The following is a 17,015-nucleotide window of genomic DNA, read 5'->3' as shown; positions in this document are numbered from 1 at the left end:
AGAGGAGGGCAAGGAAGAGTTTCAGGTGGCATATCTGATGATGCTGGCATTTAAATAATTTCACTTCTAAGACTTCTGAATAACTGATTCTGATAACTCCCTTTATTTTAATAATATTCTGCATTGAGAGCTATGTGTGCTCTTTCCTCACTTTTGTATTTAAACCACCACTGGAAGCCTTTCAAATTAATGGGTTTGGAGAAGAGCTGTCAACAAGGCTGAAAAATGTTCAGGAGGATTTGGAATTTTGTCATTTTGTCATGGTACTGTTGAAGACACTGCTGGAATTAGTTTTTACTCCTTGAACTGACTTGTATAGCTGTAGAAGCAATCCTAAATAGTTCCTTCCACCAATTTTCTTCTCTTGCATTGAATTCAACTTGGAAAAACAAGTGAGTCAAACTCTTAATGTTTTACCAGGAGTAAAAACAAGCTGGGTAAAAATGTTCTGTAAAGTGTAACAAACATGGAGGAAGTTACATGTAGGAGTGAAAATGTATTTCAGTTGAAAAAATGTTTTGCTTTCTCTTAGAAGGGTGTGGATATTGTGAAAAAGCAGAAATGAGAATGCAAAATATTCTGGGCAAGTTTGGGTTCTTGTTTTTTTATAAAAAATAAGGCTTTAGAGCATGCAATTGCAGGCAACTTTGGCTGCCCAGTGTGTCTCCATCTTTCAGTTATGTCTTAGTTTGAGAAGATACTATTGTTTCTTTTTCATAACGTTAGATCTTCACCACATAGTAATGAAAGTACTATGCCTCTTTAAACAAGGATTCTTCAGGATAAATGGACCCTCTCTATCCAAGAAATATTTAACTTTTTAGGATTCGCAGTGGTAGGGAGGATTGCATCATAGAGAAGAGAAACATTTGGTTCTGAGCTAAATGCCTGCATGTCAGTAAAAAACTGACTCAAAGTATTCCTAAAAGGAAGAAAATGTATTATGGAACCTGATGTCATTACTTGTGATTGTCTTCAAGAGATACAAGAGTTAGATTGAAAACAGGCAAATTTTTTGTTGTAACTGTTAACTGCTCTCATTCAGCTAGCTGAGAAAAGAGATGAAAGCAGGCACCTTGTGTTTCAGAATCTTGTTTCTCTTTGGACTTTCTGTTTTTACAGTGCTTTCTCTTGAGAAGTGTAGATACTCTGAACTCTGAACTCTGAACTGAAGTTTATACTGGCATTTCTTCTCTTCTTCCACAAGTGTCAGTGCCAGAGCTTGAGGGGAGAATGAGTAAAGATCAGTTAAGGTGCCATTGTCAGTGGTGAGCTTCGTTGTCCAAGGTCTGAAGGTCTTCTTTTCTGGAACATCAGTGTGCTCAGAATTTGTAAGGATTATAAAACTCTTCTCAGTTAACTGCCCATGGACACCTCTGCAGCATTTAATTGTCCATCTCTGCTGGAGAGAGGTTTCTTTTTCACCTTCTCACATAGCTTAACTCCACTTCCTGGATATCAGGCAACTACAGATGTTTCTGATTTGAAAGGAAATCTGAGAGTAATATCTCCCAGAAACAAATTCCACTCTCAGCGTCACTGTTTGGTGAATTAAAGTTGATGATGACCTTTCTTTTAGCTTTTTGCTAATGCAGCCCAGAGAAAAATGTGCCCTAGCAAAAACTGTCTCCATCTTTTTGGTAGAATGGGTAAAATCCTACCTGCACCACAGGAATTGAATCCTCTGGGGTTTGAGATGCATATGAAGAGTCTTGTGTAGTTGAATAGTCACATTGTCTGTAAGCTTTAATGCTTTGGGATGTGCTAAAGGCCATAAAGTTTTCTCAGATGTTTTAGGGTCTTCACTCAAATGCTATCACCGAGATACGTAGCCTTCTTAGGCAGCAGAAGAAACCAGGAGGGAAAAGCGAAAACCCAGCATTTCAGGAACAAGTGTAGCATGGTAAGGGATAGAGTGGGGACCCTGGCTTGTCTCTCTTGCAGTAGTTACCTTTGTTTTACTGTGATACCTCTTAAAAATCTGTATTGGAATGGTATAAAACCCAGTGCTGCTGTTTCAGTGGTTGATTGCACCTCTGTTACCTTGGCGTACATGCAGAAGGCTTGAAACCACTATTCCATAGCTAGAAAGTAGAACTGTCATTGGTTTCAATAAGAAAGTACATCAGTCTGCATAGCTACTTTGATCTGCAAATCATTGAGTCTGCATTCTGAGGAAGCTGTGATCATATTCATCAATGGAGAACTGTCTCCAATTTCAAAACATTGAAATGCTAGATGATAGTCACTCCAGTATCTCTAGCTTTTTTTGGAAACCTGGGTTGGATATCACAGTAGTCTACCTTCCCCTTCCAAACAATTTTTTTTATTTGCAGTATTTATTTGCTATTGCTATTTTGAAATGTAACTAAGAACTTAGGTTTTATTTCCTTCTGAAAGTTTTTCTTGTTTTGAGTGCTTCCATTTGGTTCATTTTCCACTTGTTTTTCTGTTCTTGTCTGTTTGGTAAGGTGGAAATGGGCATCAGTCACAATTCACCAACATTTAACTTCAGCAAAGGTGTAGTGAATACTGTGGCTCCCTTTGTTCAGGGGTCAGTGGCTTGCCTCTGCTGCAGCTTTGCCATAGCCAGGAAACTTGCAGTCACCTGGACACTTGTGGGACAGTTTTAAGAGGTTATAGTCAGTTCCAGGTAGGGATTACATCAGGCAGTTATGTACATTTGTTGGCTGCTATGACGTGTTAGTGGTAAGGCTATATAAACTCTCAAGTTATGGAAACAGTATTCTGAGAGGGATTAAGAAGTGGGTCCAGCTGGAACTGTATCTGTTCCATGTACTCAATTTAGAAGGTCTTGCGTAATGAGTTATGGTTTTGATTTTGCTGTTCCTCCAGTGTTTCCTAATGAGACTTTTCCATCTTCTTCCCTGATGCAGGTTCATGGAGATGCCGCTTTCTCTGGACAAGGAATTGTTCCTGAAACACTGACCCTCTCTAATCTACCACATTTCAGAGTTGGTGGGAGCATCCATTTGATTGTTAATAACCAGCTGGGATATACCACTCCTCCAGAGCGAGGAAGGTCATCTCTGTACTGCAGCGACATTGGTATGTAGGATTGAGTCACAAGCAATTGCCTGTTGTGTCAGAAAGTGTAAGCTGTGCAATGGACTTTTTATAGCAACAGCCTGTCAGCTCTAGGGAGAGACTAATATAACTCCAGTTTCATGGTAGAGTAGAAATTAAAATTATTATTGATTATTCTCTCCTACTAGCAGCAATTCAGGTGCTAAAAATACGGCCTCCCCTATCTTCTTCATGGCAAAGACTAAATATCAAGGGGAAATCTTGTCACATTTTTACAGGATGTGACAAAATAATTGCAAGATTTCGGTGAAATCTTTATAACTCATCTAGTTTCTGTCATATTATTGACAGCTTTTGAAAAGGTATTATAAGATGTATTATCAGTAAGATCAGAGACATAGTAGTTAGTTATCTTGAATATGTCTCCTATAAGTAAAAATACACTTTTGTATGCTTTTGACCTAACGTCAACTGTTTGTCTTATGGTTTCATCAAACCAAACAAGTAGGTTCATTAAATCTGATAAGGTAGATAGCATATGTTATTACTGTTTTCCCTGGGCTGGTTTTGTGTTATGGATTGTTTTTCTTTGGGTTTGGTTTTTTGCCTCCTTCCTTAGTTTTCCTTTCTTCTTACCTCTCAGTGAGGAGGGGCTGTAGCTGACCTTTAGTATTTTGCTAGGGAGAAAAACTTGACATGAGCCAGGAATGGCTGAAGTATCTTAGCTTCTCAGAATTTGGACAGGTACAAAGGAGCACTGCTGCTCACAGCCAAATTGCCATACAGGAGAGGGTGTTAAGATATTGAAACTTTAGAGTGTTCTCTTTAGTGAAGAGATTTCTGTGCCTGGAGGAGCAGTGGACAGAATGATATTCCCTACTAATAAGGGAGAAGGTTGCTTTTGGCCTGTATGAATTCATAGTAGTGATAACTTAGGATAAGAAGGAAATAAAACTCAATTTCTGTTTGAAAGAAAAGCAATCAAGTAGTTCTCTCCCAATCCCTGTATACTACCAGATTAATATGACGCAGGAACTGTGTCTGGGAAGTCCTCTGGGAAAAAGTGCTTATAAAGAAGTTGTGCTCAAACTGACAAATACAACAGGTTGGGCTAATTGCACTTTCTCGCAGGCAAGACTCCTCTCTCCTTACCCTCTCTCATCACAAAGAGCATCTTTATTGGATTTGTTTTTATTATATTTACTTCATATGGGTTGTCTGTAGTTTCAGCGGAACAGGTGTGTATCTGCTTTCTTTGGAAGGGGCTGGGTGTGATTCCTGTTCTGTTTTGGATCCCTGGGCAGGTAAAATTGTTGGATGTGCAGTTATCCATGTGAACGGGGATGATCCTGAGGAAGTTGTCCGTGCCACACGACTGGCTGTGGAGTACCAGCGCCAGTTCCGCCGGGATGTGATCGTGGACTTGCTGTGCTACAGGCAGTGGGGCCACAATGAGCTTGATGAGCCCTTCTTCACCAACCCCAGCATGTACAAAATCATCAGGTAAGGGTTGCACCACCAAAATATGTCTGCACCACCTCAGTCTTGCTACTGCAACAGAAGTCTCTGTGTGAGATACTTTGACATATCCACAGGTCTTTATGTAAATGCACTACACTGTCAGCAGCCCTTCACTACAGTGTGAGTCTGATAATGAGATGTTAATGTGGGGAATCACTACTGTTGGCTCTTGAATGTGTGGCTTGGTGCTTTTCGTAGAACAATCTTGGACACAGCTTTTGGATTTCAAATTTCTGACCACTGGTAATCAGAGGGCAAAGTTGCCTTCTGTGTGCCATGGAGAAGCGTGAATAATGTGGGAGAATGGGCAGGAAGCCAGCATGATGTTTGTCCTGTCTTTGCCTGGTCCTGCTGTGTCCAGTGGGGACTCATCTCTATAAGCATTTAAATGTATTCAGATTCCATCCTTACCCTCAAAGAAAAACACACAAAAATTCACTTGCCAGTGAATTCTGGTATTTTAGGTGAAGCATTTGTGGAATGGTTGCCTTGATTCTCTCCAGTGCGGAAATCCTACTGTGAATTTCTCTGAAGAAAATATGCATGGTAGCACAGAGGGGGTTTTGACTTGTTTTTACTTTTAACTGCCAATTATAGCACTTTTTTTTTTACTTTTATTAATAAAGGACTATAAAACACATCTCTAAGAGAACTGTTATCTTTCTGAAAAGCCAGGAAAGTGAACTTCATGCAAATAAGTATAATGGACCGGGACACTGTTCATATGAGTTTTTCATGGTACCTGACTGTACTAAGATGGTATTTCCTTGTTCTCCTGTGACATTGTTTTTAGGCTTAATATCTATGGGGTTTGATTCCCTCCCTGGCAGATCCCGTAAGAGTATCCCAGACACATACGCAGAACACCTCACGGCTGCTGGGCTCATGACTGAGGCTGAAGTGTCTGAGATAAAGACCACGTACTATTCCAAGCTGAACGATCACCTTGCCAACATGACTTCGTACAGTCCACCTCCTACCAACCTGCAGGCTCACTGGAAGGGCTTTGTTGAGCCTTCTGCTAAAATCACCACCTGGGACACTGGGATGCCTGTGCCACTCCTGCAGTTCATTGGAGTCAAGTCTGTGGAGGTGCCCAAAGAGCTCCAGATGCACAGCCATCTCCTGAAGACCTATGCACAGGTGAGTAGAATATCATGATACTTCTGATCCCATGGCTCAAAGGTACAGCCTGTTACAGGGAAAAGACTAAACACAGCAGGGTTTCCAGTTAAAGAATAGCATGGTATTCTCTAGGAAAAACAGCTCACTCTGTTTCAAGGCTGAGATGATGCCATTTTTCCTCCAGTTTTGAAGAAGATGTATCTTCCTCTCCAGGTCTGACCATATACTTTAGTTTGTTATTTCAACAATATTTTATTGCAATGAAGAAAAAAGCTCATATACAGTTTATTATTCTTACAAGTAGAAAGAAACTATTATGATAACTTACTAATATTTATATAGTTGGTAATTAGAATGAGTACTTTGTGAGGGAATGACTCAGGAACCTGGCAATAGTGTACACAGTTTCTAAAGCCAGTAGTGAGTGTTTTATGACTTATATATATAAACATAAGACAACATGTGGCCAAGTTTGACAGTCGGGGTTTGATAGCTCCTAAGTTTGTGTTTGGTTTGGGTCGGTTTTGGGTTTGTGAATGTTTCCCTCTGATGGATGATGAGTGTGTGCAGGTGTCTGGTTGGCAGCCAGAGAGAGGATGTGAGTTGAGTATTTCAAAAGACTGATGTTTTTGTCTTCCCAGCCCAAGGCAAGAACTCCACAGCTCAGTGTGATCATTTGTCTGCAGTTCTGGAGGCCAGAACAGGGAGGAGTTCTGGAGACTGAAATACTTACACCTGGTATCTTTCATCACTGCTAACCAGACAGACCAGAAGTCTGCCAAGACTGCACTTTGTGCTGTGCTAAGATTTTTCGTATTTTCAGACTAGGATTAATTAATCAGTCCACAGTTTGTTGACTGGAAGGTGAATACATGGATCATCCATGGTTTTGTGGTCCTCAGGCAACCTTCTTCAGGATGTGCTGAAATAAGACTGTATTCAAATTCAACCTAAGCTGGCTGCAGGAATATAGCATTTCTCTCCATAGTGTGTAGTGTTTTTCCTAGCTTCTAATATTAGTCTGGGCCACCAAAAGAGCTACAGATGGAAAAAGACAAAATAGTAATTTTTTCTTGTTCTTTACTTGTTTAGTCAAGAGTTCAAAAAATAGAGGAAGGAAAAAAGCTGGACTGGGCAACAGCTGAAACTTTAGCATTTGGTTCTCTGCTGAGCCAAGGTAAGAGGCAACTAGACAGCAGACAGTAAAATATTTTTGCTTTAATGTCAATAAAGGATAACATTAGATTTCTTAGGTGTTTCTAAGTAAAAAGATTGATATGATGTATAAATTTGACAATTTGCATGGTCTAAGAGAAGGTAAATATGAATCCTATATGTCACTAATATTTGTAGACTGAGTCTTAAATATCTTCAAAGAACTGTAGCTCCCTCCCACTCCCCAAAAACATTTGTGCATAGAGATGAGCACGTGAGCAGTGCAGATGACATCAGTGGGGCTCCCAAGTACTTTGTGTGCTTTATGCTACTATTTTTTCTCCTTCCTCTCTAGCCTGAATTCAAATCTCCATTTACATATGATACAGAATGCACATTCTTTTTCAGTTTGCTTCAGTAAATTGAACCATTTTACCCAAAATAATGTCAGAGCATCTGTGTGCTTGTGAGTTGGAGCTGTTGCTGGTTAAGAATTGCATCTCAGATTTGATGCTGCTGATGAGGGGAAATCCAAGAAGAGATATAACAAGAGATAGAATTATTTCCTGCATGTTTTCTTTTTCCATGACTTGCTGATTTGGTGTTTTGTTTGTTGCTTGGCAAGGGTTTAATATCAGACTAAGTGGACAAGATGTTGGCAGAGGAACCTTTAGCCAACGACACGCGATGTTGGTTTGCCAGGAGACAGATGATACCTACATTCCTCTGAATCACATGTCCCCAGACCAGAAAGGTTTCCTAGAGGTAGGTTCTGTGGCCCACAAGACCTGATTCTTCAGGTTGTGCTGAAACAATCCATTTTTTAAAGCTGCTGAGACATATGTAGGCAGTATGTATGTTCTGGCAAACCCCAGATACAGGGACATAAAAACTGTCAGGGCATCCCTATTCTTTGTTGTTACAAATTACAACTTTAACAAGGGGGTTTGCTTTTCCTTGAGAGATCAGGTATTATTCTTTTCCCCTCAGTGCCTTCATTCAAAAGCAAAACAGCAAAAAATCAGACTCCCAGTTGCCTTTAGGAGTTCATGTCCTCAGTGTGCCCAGCAGTGATTGCCTGATTCCACGGGTTCTTAACCCTTGGTTGTTTTTGTCCTCACCCACCCCTCCCAACAATTTCCTTTTGTTAGGTGAGTAACAGTCCCTTGTCTGAAGAAGCTGTGCTTGGTTTTGAATATGGAATGAGTATTGAGAGCCCTAAGTTACTGCCAATTTGGGAAGCTCAGTTTGGAGACTTCTTTAATGGAGCCCAGATAATATTTGACACTTTCATTTCTGGAGGTGAGTGTACAAGGAACTAATATATTTAAGAATCAATCGTTTGTATTATGCACTTTTTTAGAAAATCCTTCCTCTTTCAAGTAAAAGGGCAACATGTTGTGCAAAGAATTCTGTTTTCTCAAGGAGTTCTGTAAGCTTGCCCGTGAGGTCCTGACTTCTGCGCAGCTTTTCTCTGAAGACAGTACATTGAAAATGAAAGACTCCTTGGCAGAGTACAGTCATTACAAAAGGACAATTAATTATATTTATGGCCTTTCTTCCCCCACATTTATTTTACTGTGTGTATATATGGTTGATAGCTTTATAGACTGTACCTTTCCTTTATGAAGCATCTGAAAAATTCCTGAAGCAATAGAGAAGGAAAATAGTGATTATTTAAAACAAAGAAACAAAAAACCCCACAACACCACCTTACTAAGTTTGACTCTAACAGGTTTTCTGAGTTCTCAGATATAAAACCTCTGTAGTCATAGATGGAAATTCAGAGGCCCTCTTATCCCACCCACATGTATTTGAAGCTGGGATGAATTACCTTCTGGATTTGACTGTAATCTCTTATATTGTGCAGGAGGTTTGGCAGAGCTCAGGGGAATGAGCACTGCTGTGTTAGCCAGGACTGGCTCACAGGATGCTGCTGGGATCACACATGTAGAGATGAAGTTTTAAAATTTCACTGTCATGTGCTCCATGTGGAGACATAAGTCTTCTGGGAGCCCAGAGCTACATGATGATTTCAGAAACTTCAGTTCACCTAATGTGTGTTGTTTCACTGTAGAGAACCTCAGGACAAAATGCCAGCAGCATGTTTCAGGCTCGTATTTAATGATGTGGAAATTAGCTCTTCTTTTTCCTGAGTAGTTTGTGCAAAGCAATGTGTTCTGTGGCTTTATGTTCTGTGGAAATCATCCTTTCCTTCCTCCTCGTTCTGTGTTTCTAGGTGAGGCCAAGTGGCTTCTTCAGAGTGGGATAGTAATTCTTCTTCCCCATGGCTATGATGGTGCAGGCCCTGAGCACTCGTCCTGCCGGATGGAACGGTTCTTACAGGTACCCACCACACCTCTCAGGGTCACATATCCCCAGCACAGCACGGGCAGTCAGTGCTCTGGGAGCTGTGCTGCAAAAATACAAAATGGGGATTCCCGGTGCCCTCGTTGCAACGTGCTCAAAAGAGGCAGTTCAGATGTAATCTTGCCAGTTAAATGCTAAACCCATTTCTTCTCTGAAGTTGTTCCTCTCTTGCAACCAATGTCTGAATTTGTGTATTTGCTAATCTGCTCCTATACAGGTCAGTGTGCCTCTTGTGCCTGGATTTTTTCTTCCATATTGGTCTCACTGTTAGCTTTTGACAAGGTATTGCTGTGTTCCCCTGTACAGATGTGTGACAGCTCAGAAGAAGGAGTTGATGGTGACCAGGTCAACATGTCAGTCGTGCATCCCACCACCCCAGCACAGTATTTCCATTTACTCCGGCGGCAAATGGTCCGAAACTTCAGGAAACCTCTCATTGTTGCTTCTCCCAAAGTGTTACTCAGGCTCCCAGTAAGCTGAAAATTGTCCTTCCTCTTTCTTTTATTTCTCCTTCTCTTTATTCTCTTTTGTGTTCCCTTCCCCTTGTTCTTCTTCCTCTGTGTTCTCTGATTGCTGTTTTGGGGTCAAATCAGTGGGATTTTGCGTGTTTGGGGCCAAATAGGTAGAGGATTAAAGCTGGGTGGAGGTGAGCTAGAAGTAGGGTTCATTCCTGATCTGATGATGTCCTTGGGAACCTTATCATCCCACTTTTCACTGGGAATGGGAAGGAGAGGGAAGATTGTGTATTTTGTACTTACCAAAACCCTGTCTCAGTATTCTTTCTGACTCTGGCCTGAGGGAAAAGCAGCAAGATTTGGTAACTTCCAACTCTTCCTTCATGTAGGCTGCTGTATCAAGTTTTGAAGAAATGGCCCCAGGGACAACATTCAAGCCTGTCATTGGTGACTCCTTAGTAGATCCTAAAAGGTAGCTCTGCTTTCTTAGAGGAGAAGCTCAAAAGAGATGTCCTGTCCCTTTCTCCTACCCAACAGCTCAAATTTGAGGTGATATGAAAGAGGTGACTTTGAGGGGAAAATGTTTCATGGTGGGCAACTGTGGTTAGTTTTACTTCCTCTCCTTTTCTTCTGGTAATTGTTGGTAGTTACAACATCTGTCTGCAAAACAGTGAAGTGTTCAGTCTGTCAGCCCTTGGCCTCACCGGGAGTTTGTGACTGTAGTTACCAACCTGGTGGGTCCTGTTCTGCACCATGTCCATTAGCTGACAGTCACTGGGAGCAGCTGTGACGAATCATAGAATCATAGATTTGTTTAGCTTGGATCATCAAGTCCAATCTTAGCCCAGCACTGCCAAGTCCACCACTAAACCATGTCCCAAGTGTCACATCTAGACATTTAAATACCTCCAGGCTGGTGACTCCACCACTGCCCTGGGAGGCCTGTTCAACTGCTTGACTGTTTCAGTGAAGAAATTTTTCCTAACGTCCAGTCTAAACCTCCCTTGATGCAACTTGAGGCTGTTTCCTCTTGTCCTATTGTGTGTTACCTGAGAGACCAACTCCCACCTGGCTACGACCTGTCAGGGAGATGTAGAGAGTGATAAGTTCCCCCCTGAGCCTCCTTTTCCCCAGGCTGAGCTCCCCCAGCTCCCTCAGCTTCTCCCCATAGAACTTGTGCTCCCAACACTTCCCCAGCTCCATTCTCTTCTCTGGACAGCCTCCAGTACCTCAGTGTCTTTCTTGTCATGAGGGGCCCAAAACTGAACCCAGAGTTTTTGTTCTGGGGCTGGAATGCCTGAGCTTATGAGGTGGGGCAATAATAAATTGTTTGTATATCTCTATCTCTCTCCCTTCAGATGTTACAGTAAGTCCTGTTCACAATGACCAATTCAGCTTTAATTTTTTTTCCCTTATCTGCTCCTTGCCCCAGTAGTACCCAAGTCTGAGCCTTCTTCATATTTGCTTCCTGACCCCCAATCAAAAGGCTGGAAGTACTTTAGCATCTTGGGTTTTTTAAGTGGGATGGTGAGGCACAAAGCGTGCAGTTTATCTCGTTGCTTTGTCCAGTAAGATTAGACAGCCAAGACCTCTGTGATTGCAGGAGGGTGTAGTGTCTCTCCAGCAGGCAATCCTGCTTTGGCATCACAGAGAATTGTCCTCTGGAGGGACTTCTCTCCCTCTGGTTTGTTTTCTACAGAGAGTGCAGAGATGACTAGCTTTGACTGGGTGTTTAATTTTTACATAGTCAGGGCTAAGAGAGATCAATCCCATTGTAAGGTAACTTTCCCAGAATTACTGAAGAAACAGGACCTCTGAGCTCTGGCGTACTGTGCCCAAAGGTTAGGTTGCCAACTGTTGGAGGGGAGTGGGAGAGAAGGGAAAGCAAAGAAGAGAAAAGATGGTCTAAGGGAAGCAATTTAGCTTTATAAAGTTGTCTTTGAAGTTTGACTGGTTGCTTTGGTTGGAAGTGTGAAGCTGTTCTGCATCAAGTTTCTGTAAAACACTAAACTTGGAAACATTCTTATTTTATTTTAGTGTCACCCGTGTGGTGCTGTGTTCTGGAAAGCATTACTACGCTCTGGTGAAGCAAAGAGAAACACTGGGAGAGAAGCAGCACAGCACAGCTATTCTGAGACTTGAAGAGCTCTGTCCTTTCCCCCTGGAAGCTCTACAGCAAGTGTTGAGCAAATACAACCATGCAAAAGGTCCACCAGGCTTCTACCTTTGTTTTCTAGTCTCTTTGAAGTTCTGAACTAAATCTGTTGCCTGCCTTTTAAGATGAAGAGCTTTAGTGGCTTTTTCCTCTTTGTTCTCTCCCTCATACATCCAAGTGTTTCTGGAGTGGGATGTTCCAGAAATGTTTATCACTTGTGCTAAAAGAACTTGTTTCTCTGCTATTGTTAGCTTCCAAGAAGCAGCACGGAAAATTAGAGCAAACCATTTGAGACTTTTTTTGCATTGGTCTTTGCAGTCCAGCCCTTTTAGTAGCTTTTGAAAACAGCAGTAGAAAAGCAGAATATACACACAGTATACCCTAATGGTGGACATACTTTGGGTTTGAATTCAGCTGTGACCTGCAAGAGAATTGAGTGTGGCATGCCTTCATTTCAAAGGTAGTGGCAAGACAGAAAAACAGAGGTGCTACGGAAACAAAAATTTTTTTTCTTTCTTTGCTGGAAAGATAAATATGTATGTTTGTTATGTACTCTTATCCTTCCTTTAGTCTTCATCTGGAGTCAGGAAGAACCACAGAACATGGGTCCATGGTCCTTTGTGTCTCCACGGTTTGAAAAGCAGCTGGGGCTTAAGGTAAGATGTCTCCCAGGTGTTTTAGTCTTTAAAATGAAGTTTGAAGTTCTCCTTGAATGCAAAGGTGCTTACAACATAAACCTAATTCTGATGCCTAAATCAAATATGTGTTCTAATTTCAGCTACCTCTGCTCTTTATAGCACCATTGGTGAAGAGCAGGACTGGAGCTTTATTTTACATGGTGTTCAGTCAAAGTAGACAGGATAATGAAAGATCCCAGGTAGGGGAATAGGAGGAGAATGCAGAGGTGTCATTTGCTCTGGCAGATCATGCACTATAATGTCCTTGGAGCCATGGTCTTTGGGAGATGGGGGGATAACTTCCTGCATTACCTCCAGCTGGGACTGCCCAGTATCTGACAGCAGATATCACTGTGGCATCAGGACCTCGAGATGTGATTCTGTCCTTCATTAACAATTTCCCCACAACTCAAATTTCAGCTCCATCTTGTGAGCAGACCTCCTCTACCAGCCCCAGCAGTTGGCATTGGAACCCTCCACAATCAGCAGCAGGAAGATGTTCTGACCCACACATTTATCTGAGTTTTCAATGGACTGATTGCTCTGGATGTCAGTCATGTTTAGTGCCTCCTCCTGTGAAGAAGAAAAAAAGCCAGATCCTTAAGACTCTTAATTCTCCAAAATGGAAAAAAAACCAACAAAGGTGGAATAAGTTTGGTAACGATTAAACAATTTTTTCATGTTGGGGAATACTTAACAATGAGAAGTGCCTGTTACACCTGATACTTCCTGTTCTCTTACACAATTTTCTACAAAATGTCTTCGTAAAGTTAAAAATCCAGTCCAGGGGACAAATTGGTGAGGTGACTGTGGAATACCTTATATCATGCTGCTTATTTGCACTTGAGCGTTTCCTGGGATGGTGCGTGTGTGGAAATAGGTTCTGTTTCCTCTGTTTCCACGGAAGTGTTAGTGCTGCTTGATCAAATAAATGCTTCCCCATGCCTGGGAATGAGCCATTTCTATAGCAGAATGTTGTGGATTCTCTCTTTTTTCTTTCCTTGAGGGCCAGGAATGCAATCTGTTGTGGCTGTTGGTGCTCTTCTCAGTGCAGGAGTTGTTAAAGCAGGATTCCCATTGCAGGGACCTTGCAGGATGGCTCCTGAAAGCTTCAGGCACCACTGTTTTTCTCACCCAGAGGGTGAGAAATCCCAAGGGATGGTTTGAGCACAGCTGTCATCTACAGAAAGGAAAAAAATCAGTCTTTATTGGGAAACAAAGGATAAAGGACCAAAACATTGAGGTTAAGTGGGAGAATAATGAAGCCAAATGGAAGATGGGCATCCCAGGCTGACCCCAGTGTTGACTGCCCCAGAGCAGCATTCTTGCCACCACAGGATTTTTCCCAGAATTTTTCCTTTCCTGGTTTCAGGGTGAAGTTGGCACCTCCTTGCTCTTCTCAGTTACCTGGGCAAGCAGTGTTTAAGTAATCCAAACTCACTGTGAGCCAGAGACATTTCTGAAAAGAAACAAGTGGAGTTTAACTAGATCCAGCACTTGCAGATGAAAAGTCATGGTGGGTGGGAAAGGGCAGATGACAGGCAAGGTGTGCATTCACTTCAGGAGACAGGTCCCAAAATCATCTCTGAAGCCTGCTTTAGTATTTCATCCTAGTTAATTCACATATTTATTCATTCACTCCATATTGACCCAGAAATAACCTCTGTAACCTCTGTTCTGTGATGTTTCACATCACTGCTTTAGCACATCCATCACAGGAACATGAAATCATGTTTCTCCCACTTTGCTCTAGCAAACTGCACAACCTCCTGCATATCCTGAATAGCTTTATCTAATCAAGGCATATTCTGCTTTAAATTTCTGCTGATAACTAGAAAAAGGAAGCTGAAGAGTAACGTTGCTTTGGCTGCAGCTGTAGCCAAGGAAGTTGTAGAGCGCAATCACCAGCCTTGACTGCACGCTGATGATTACGTAAACCCACAGTTTTTCACTATGACGGTGCACACAAGGGAAGAACAGACCCCGTGTTTTGAGTTTCACGTGGCCCAAACCTGACCTTATTACAGACCACTCCCCCACGGGCTGCTCAAGTGTTCCGACCCTGTTTGATCCTCCTGGTGGGAGACAAAGCTATTTCTGTAGTGCTGCTCAGCTCAATGCCCCAAGCCCCACTGGTGTGCCATGGAGCTCCGCAGGGATACTGGGGTAGGAAGGGAGAGCTTGAGCACAGCTTTTCTCAGTCAGCTGTTGCAGACTGCCTGCAGAACACTGCTCTTGCATGATGGCTTACAGCTCCCAGGAGCAAGGCAGAGCACTTGCTGACTTGGGGGCTAACTCTGTTTCTCCCACCAATTTTGGATGCACGTGAGGCTGTTTTCCATCTGTGCGCCTTGCATGCAGGCTGGGACATCCCTGCACAGTGCTGAATTGCTTTTGCTTTGGGGAAAAGAGAAGCAGAAATTAGAATCATAGAACCATAGAATATCCTGAGTTGGAAGGGACCCACAAGGATCATCGAGTCCAGCTCCTGGCCCTGCACAGGACACCCCAAGAGTCACACCAGGTGCCTAAAATGCTACACAAGTTGGGTGAGTGGGTAACAGAGCAGGTCTCAATCCTTGGACAGGAAATTCTGTGAGTCATTAGCACAAGGAGAAGCAAACCCTTCTCTGCTGTTAGATAGCAAGGAGCTAACTAGAAAGAGAGAGAGAGTTACAGCATTTGTGCATTGTGGTGTGTCAGGATTTCCAGAAGTGCAAGACTAGAATGAAAAGAAGTAAAGACATTGAAGGAATGAGTTGTTAGGTTGAGCAGTTCATTAAGGCAGCAGAAACTCTCAGGGACAGAAAGAAAATACACCAGGAAAACAAATATATTAAAACAAGTATTTTAGTAACAGTGATGTTAGTTTAGATTTAAAAAATACAGTCTGAACTTTGAAGGTGAAATGTTCTGAATACAGTAGTATTTTGAATAAGCAAAGAAAACAATACTGCATTTTGACTTTTTTGCTTCTGTCAGTGGGAACCCACCCGTGGGTGACATAGAAACATTCATTCAGCACACATGAAGAGATGCATCTGTATTAGCATGGACTGGAGAAACCTCCTGGACCTTTTATCAATCACCAAAACAGAGGCCAGTGACTTAGAGACAGGAAAGTTTGCTAACAAAACCTGTAATTTAATGAACTTCTAAGATAAGTATGGCTAAAAATCTGAACAAAGGGTGATTACAACAAACTTCCTGAATCTTAGCTACTAACCCAGCTATTATTTGGAGATTATAATCTACAAGTAAACTTCCAGGCCCATAAATTAGGGGCATTTGTCAGACTGTACAAGAACTCTAGGTGAAAGTAATTGCTATGGAGTTCCTCATTAGTAGTTGTAAAATTATGACTATATAAAACTGGAAGAAAAAACTTCTCTAAGTGATTTCAGATAACGAAAGCTATTGAGCAAAGTTGTTTAGATATTGTAGCAAGGTCTTGGTTAAGAGAATTTCTTAGGGAATGTAGAGTGCAATCCAAAATAGAGATTCAAAGTTTTGGAGGAGCCCTAATGCTTCACACATTTTGTGTTCTCTCTTGGTAACTTAGCCTAATACAGGAAGATTTCAAGCTTGTGCTTGAATAGGATGAGTTACTCAGAAAGAATAAATACTATTTTAAATTGTCATATCTAAATCTTGCAGTAAATTCTGATAATCCTAATTTTACAGACCACTGGCTCTTGTAACTGAGAGCTCTGTAGGTGTGATACCTGTTTTGGTGATTGTGGGATGATACTGGAATAGGCTGTCAGGTTTACTTCACAGAATCACAAAATCAATTGGGTTGGAAAAGACCTCCAAAACCGTTGAGTCCGACCTATGACTGATCACCACCACCTTGTCAACCAGACCACGGCACTGAGTGCCTCATCCAGGCTTTCCTTAAATACCCACAGGCATGGTCACTCCACCAGCTTCCTGGGCAGCCCATTCCAATGTCTAATCACCCTTTCTGTGAAGAAATTCCTACCAATGTCCAATCTAAACCTCCCCTGCTGCTGCTTGAGGCCACGTCCTCTCATCCTGTTGCTGGTTGTCTGGGAGCAGAGCCCGACCCCCACCTGGCTACAATCTCCTGTCAGGGAGTTGTAGAGAGTGAGAAGGTCACCCTGAGCCTCCTTTTCTCCAGGATGACCAATCCCAGCTCCTTCAGCTGCTCCTCATGGAACTTGTGCTTCAGACCCTTTTCCAGCTCGGTTGCAGTTCAAACTTTTGACATGCTCCAATGGCCCAATGTCCTTTCACCCTGTGAAATTATCACATCCATCTGTCAATACGGGTGGATTGGGCTGTTATTAAAACCCTTTGGTACCAAACCGCTGAAGCTCTGCTTTTCACCTGGTACTGCTGTACCAACAACATCACACAAAGCTCAAAGCCCCTGAGGCCTGCGTGAGCGAGTGAGGGGTGGGCAGTTCCCCGAGCTCGGGCAGGGCTGAGGTGTGGCGGTGAGGGGCCGTGCCCGCCCCCCGCGCCGCGCGGAGCACTCCGGGA

At 42.4% G+C, this 17,015-nt stretch overlaps 1 protein-coding gene across 1 annotated transcript in view; it reads left to right on the top strand.

The window, feature by feature from the left end:
* DHTKD1 (dehydrogenase E1 and transketolase domain containing 1) overlaps positions 1–13,476 on the top strand; it is a 17,963-nt gene extending 4,487 nt beyond the window's left edge. The window contains exons 5-16 of the mRNA XM_017740401.1: positions 2,898–3,069; positions 4,353–4,551; positions 5,400–5,712; positions 6,787–6,871; positions 7,475–7,614; positions 8,001–8,151; positions 9,089–9,195; positions 9,526–9,690; positions 10,064–10,146; positions 11,712–11,881; positions 12,400–12,485; positions 12,927–13,476. Of these exons, the coding sequence (XP_017595890.1) occupies positions 2,898–3,069; positions 4,353–4,551; positions 5,400–5,712; positions 6,787–6,871; positions 7,475–7,614; positions 8,001–8,151; positions 9,089–9,195; positions 9,526–9,690; positions 10,064–10,146; positions 11,712–11,881; positions 12,400–12,485; positions 12,927–13,028 (1,773 nt within the window). The 3' untranslated portion in view covers positions 13,029–13,476. The remainder of the gene's footprint in view (positions 1–2,897; positions 3,070–4,352; positions 4,552–5,399; positions 5,713–6,786; positions 6,872–7,474; positions 7,615–8,000; positions 8,152–9,088; positions 9,196–9,525; positions 9,691–10,063; positions 10,147–11,711; positions 11,882–12,399; positions 12,486–12,926) is intronic.
* The last annotated feature ends 3,539 nt before the right edge of the window (positions 13,477–17,015 follow it).

The sequence above is a fragment of the Corvus brachyrhynchos genome, unplaced genomic scaffold (assembly GCF_000691975.1).
Source record: "Corvus brachyrhynchos isolate BGI_N302 unplaced genomic scaffold, ASM69197v1 scaffold307, whole genome shotgun sequence".
NCBI lineage: Eukaryota > Metazoa > Chordata > Aves > Passeriformes > Corvidae > Corvus > Corvus brachyrhynchos.
This window is presented reverse-complemented; position numbering and strand designations above follow the sequence as displayed.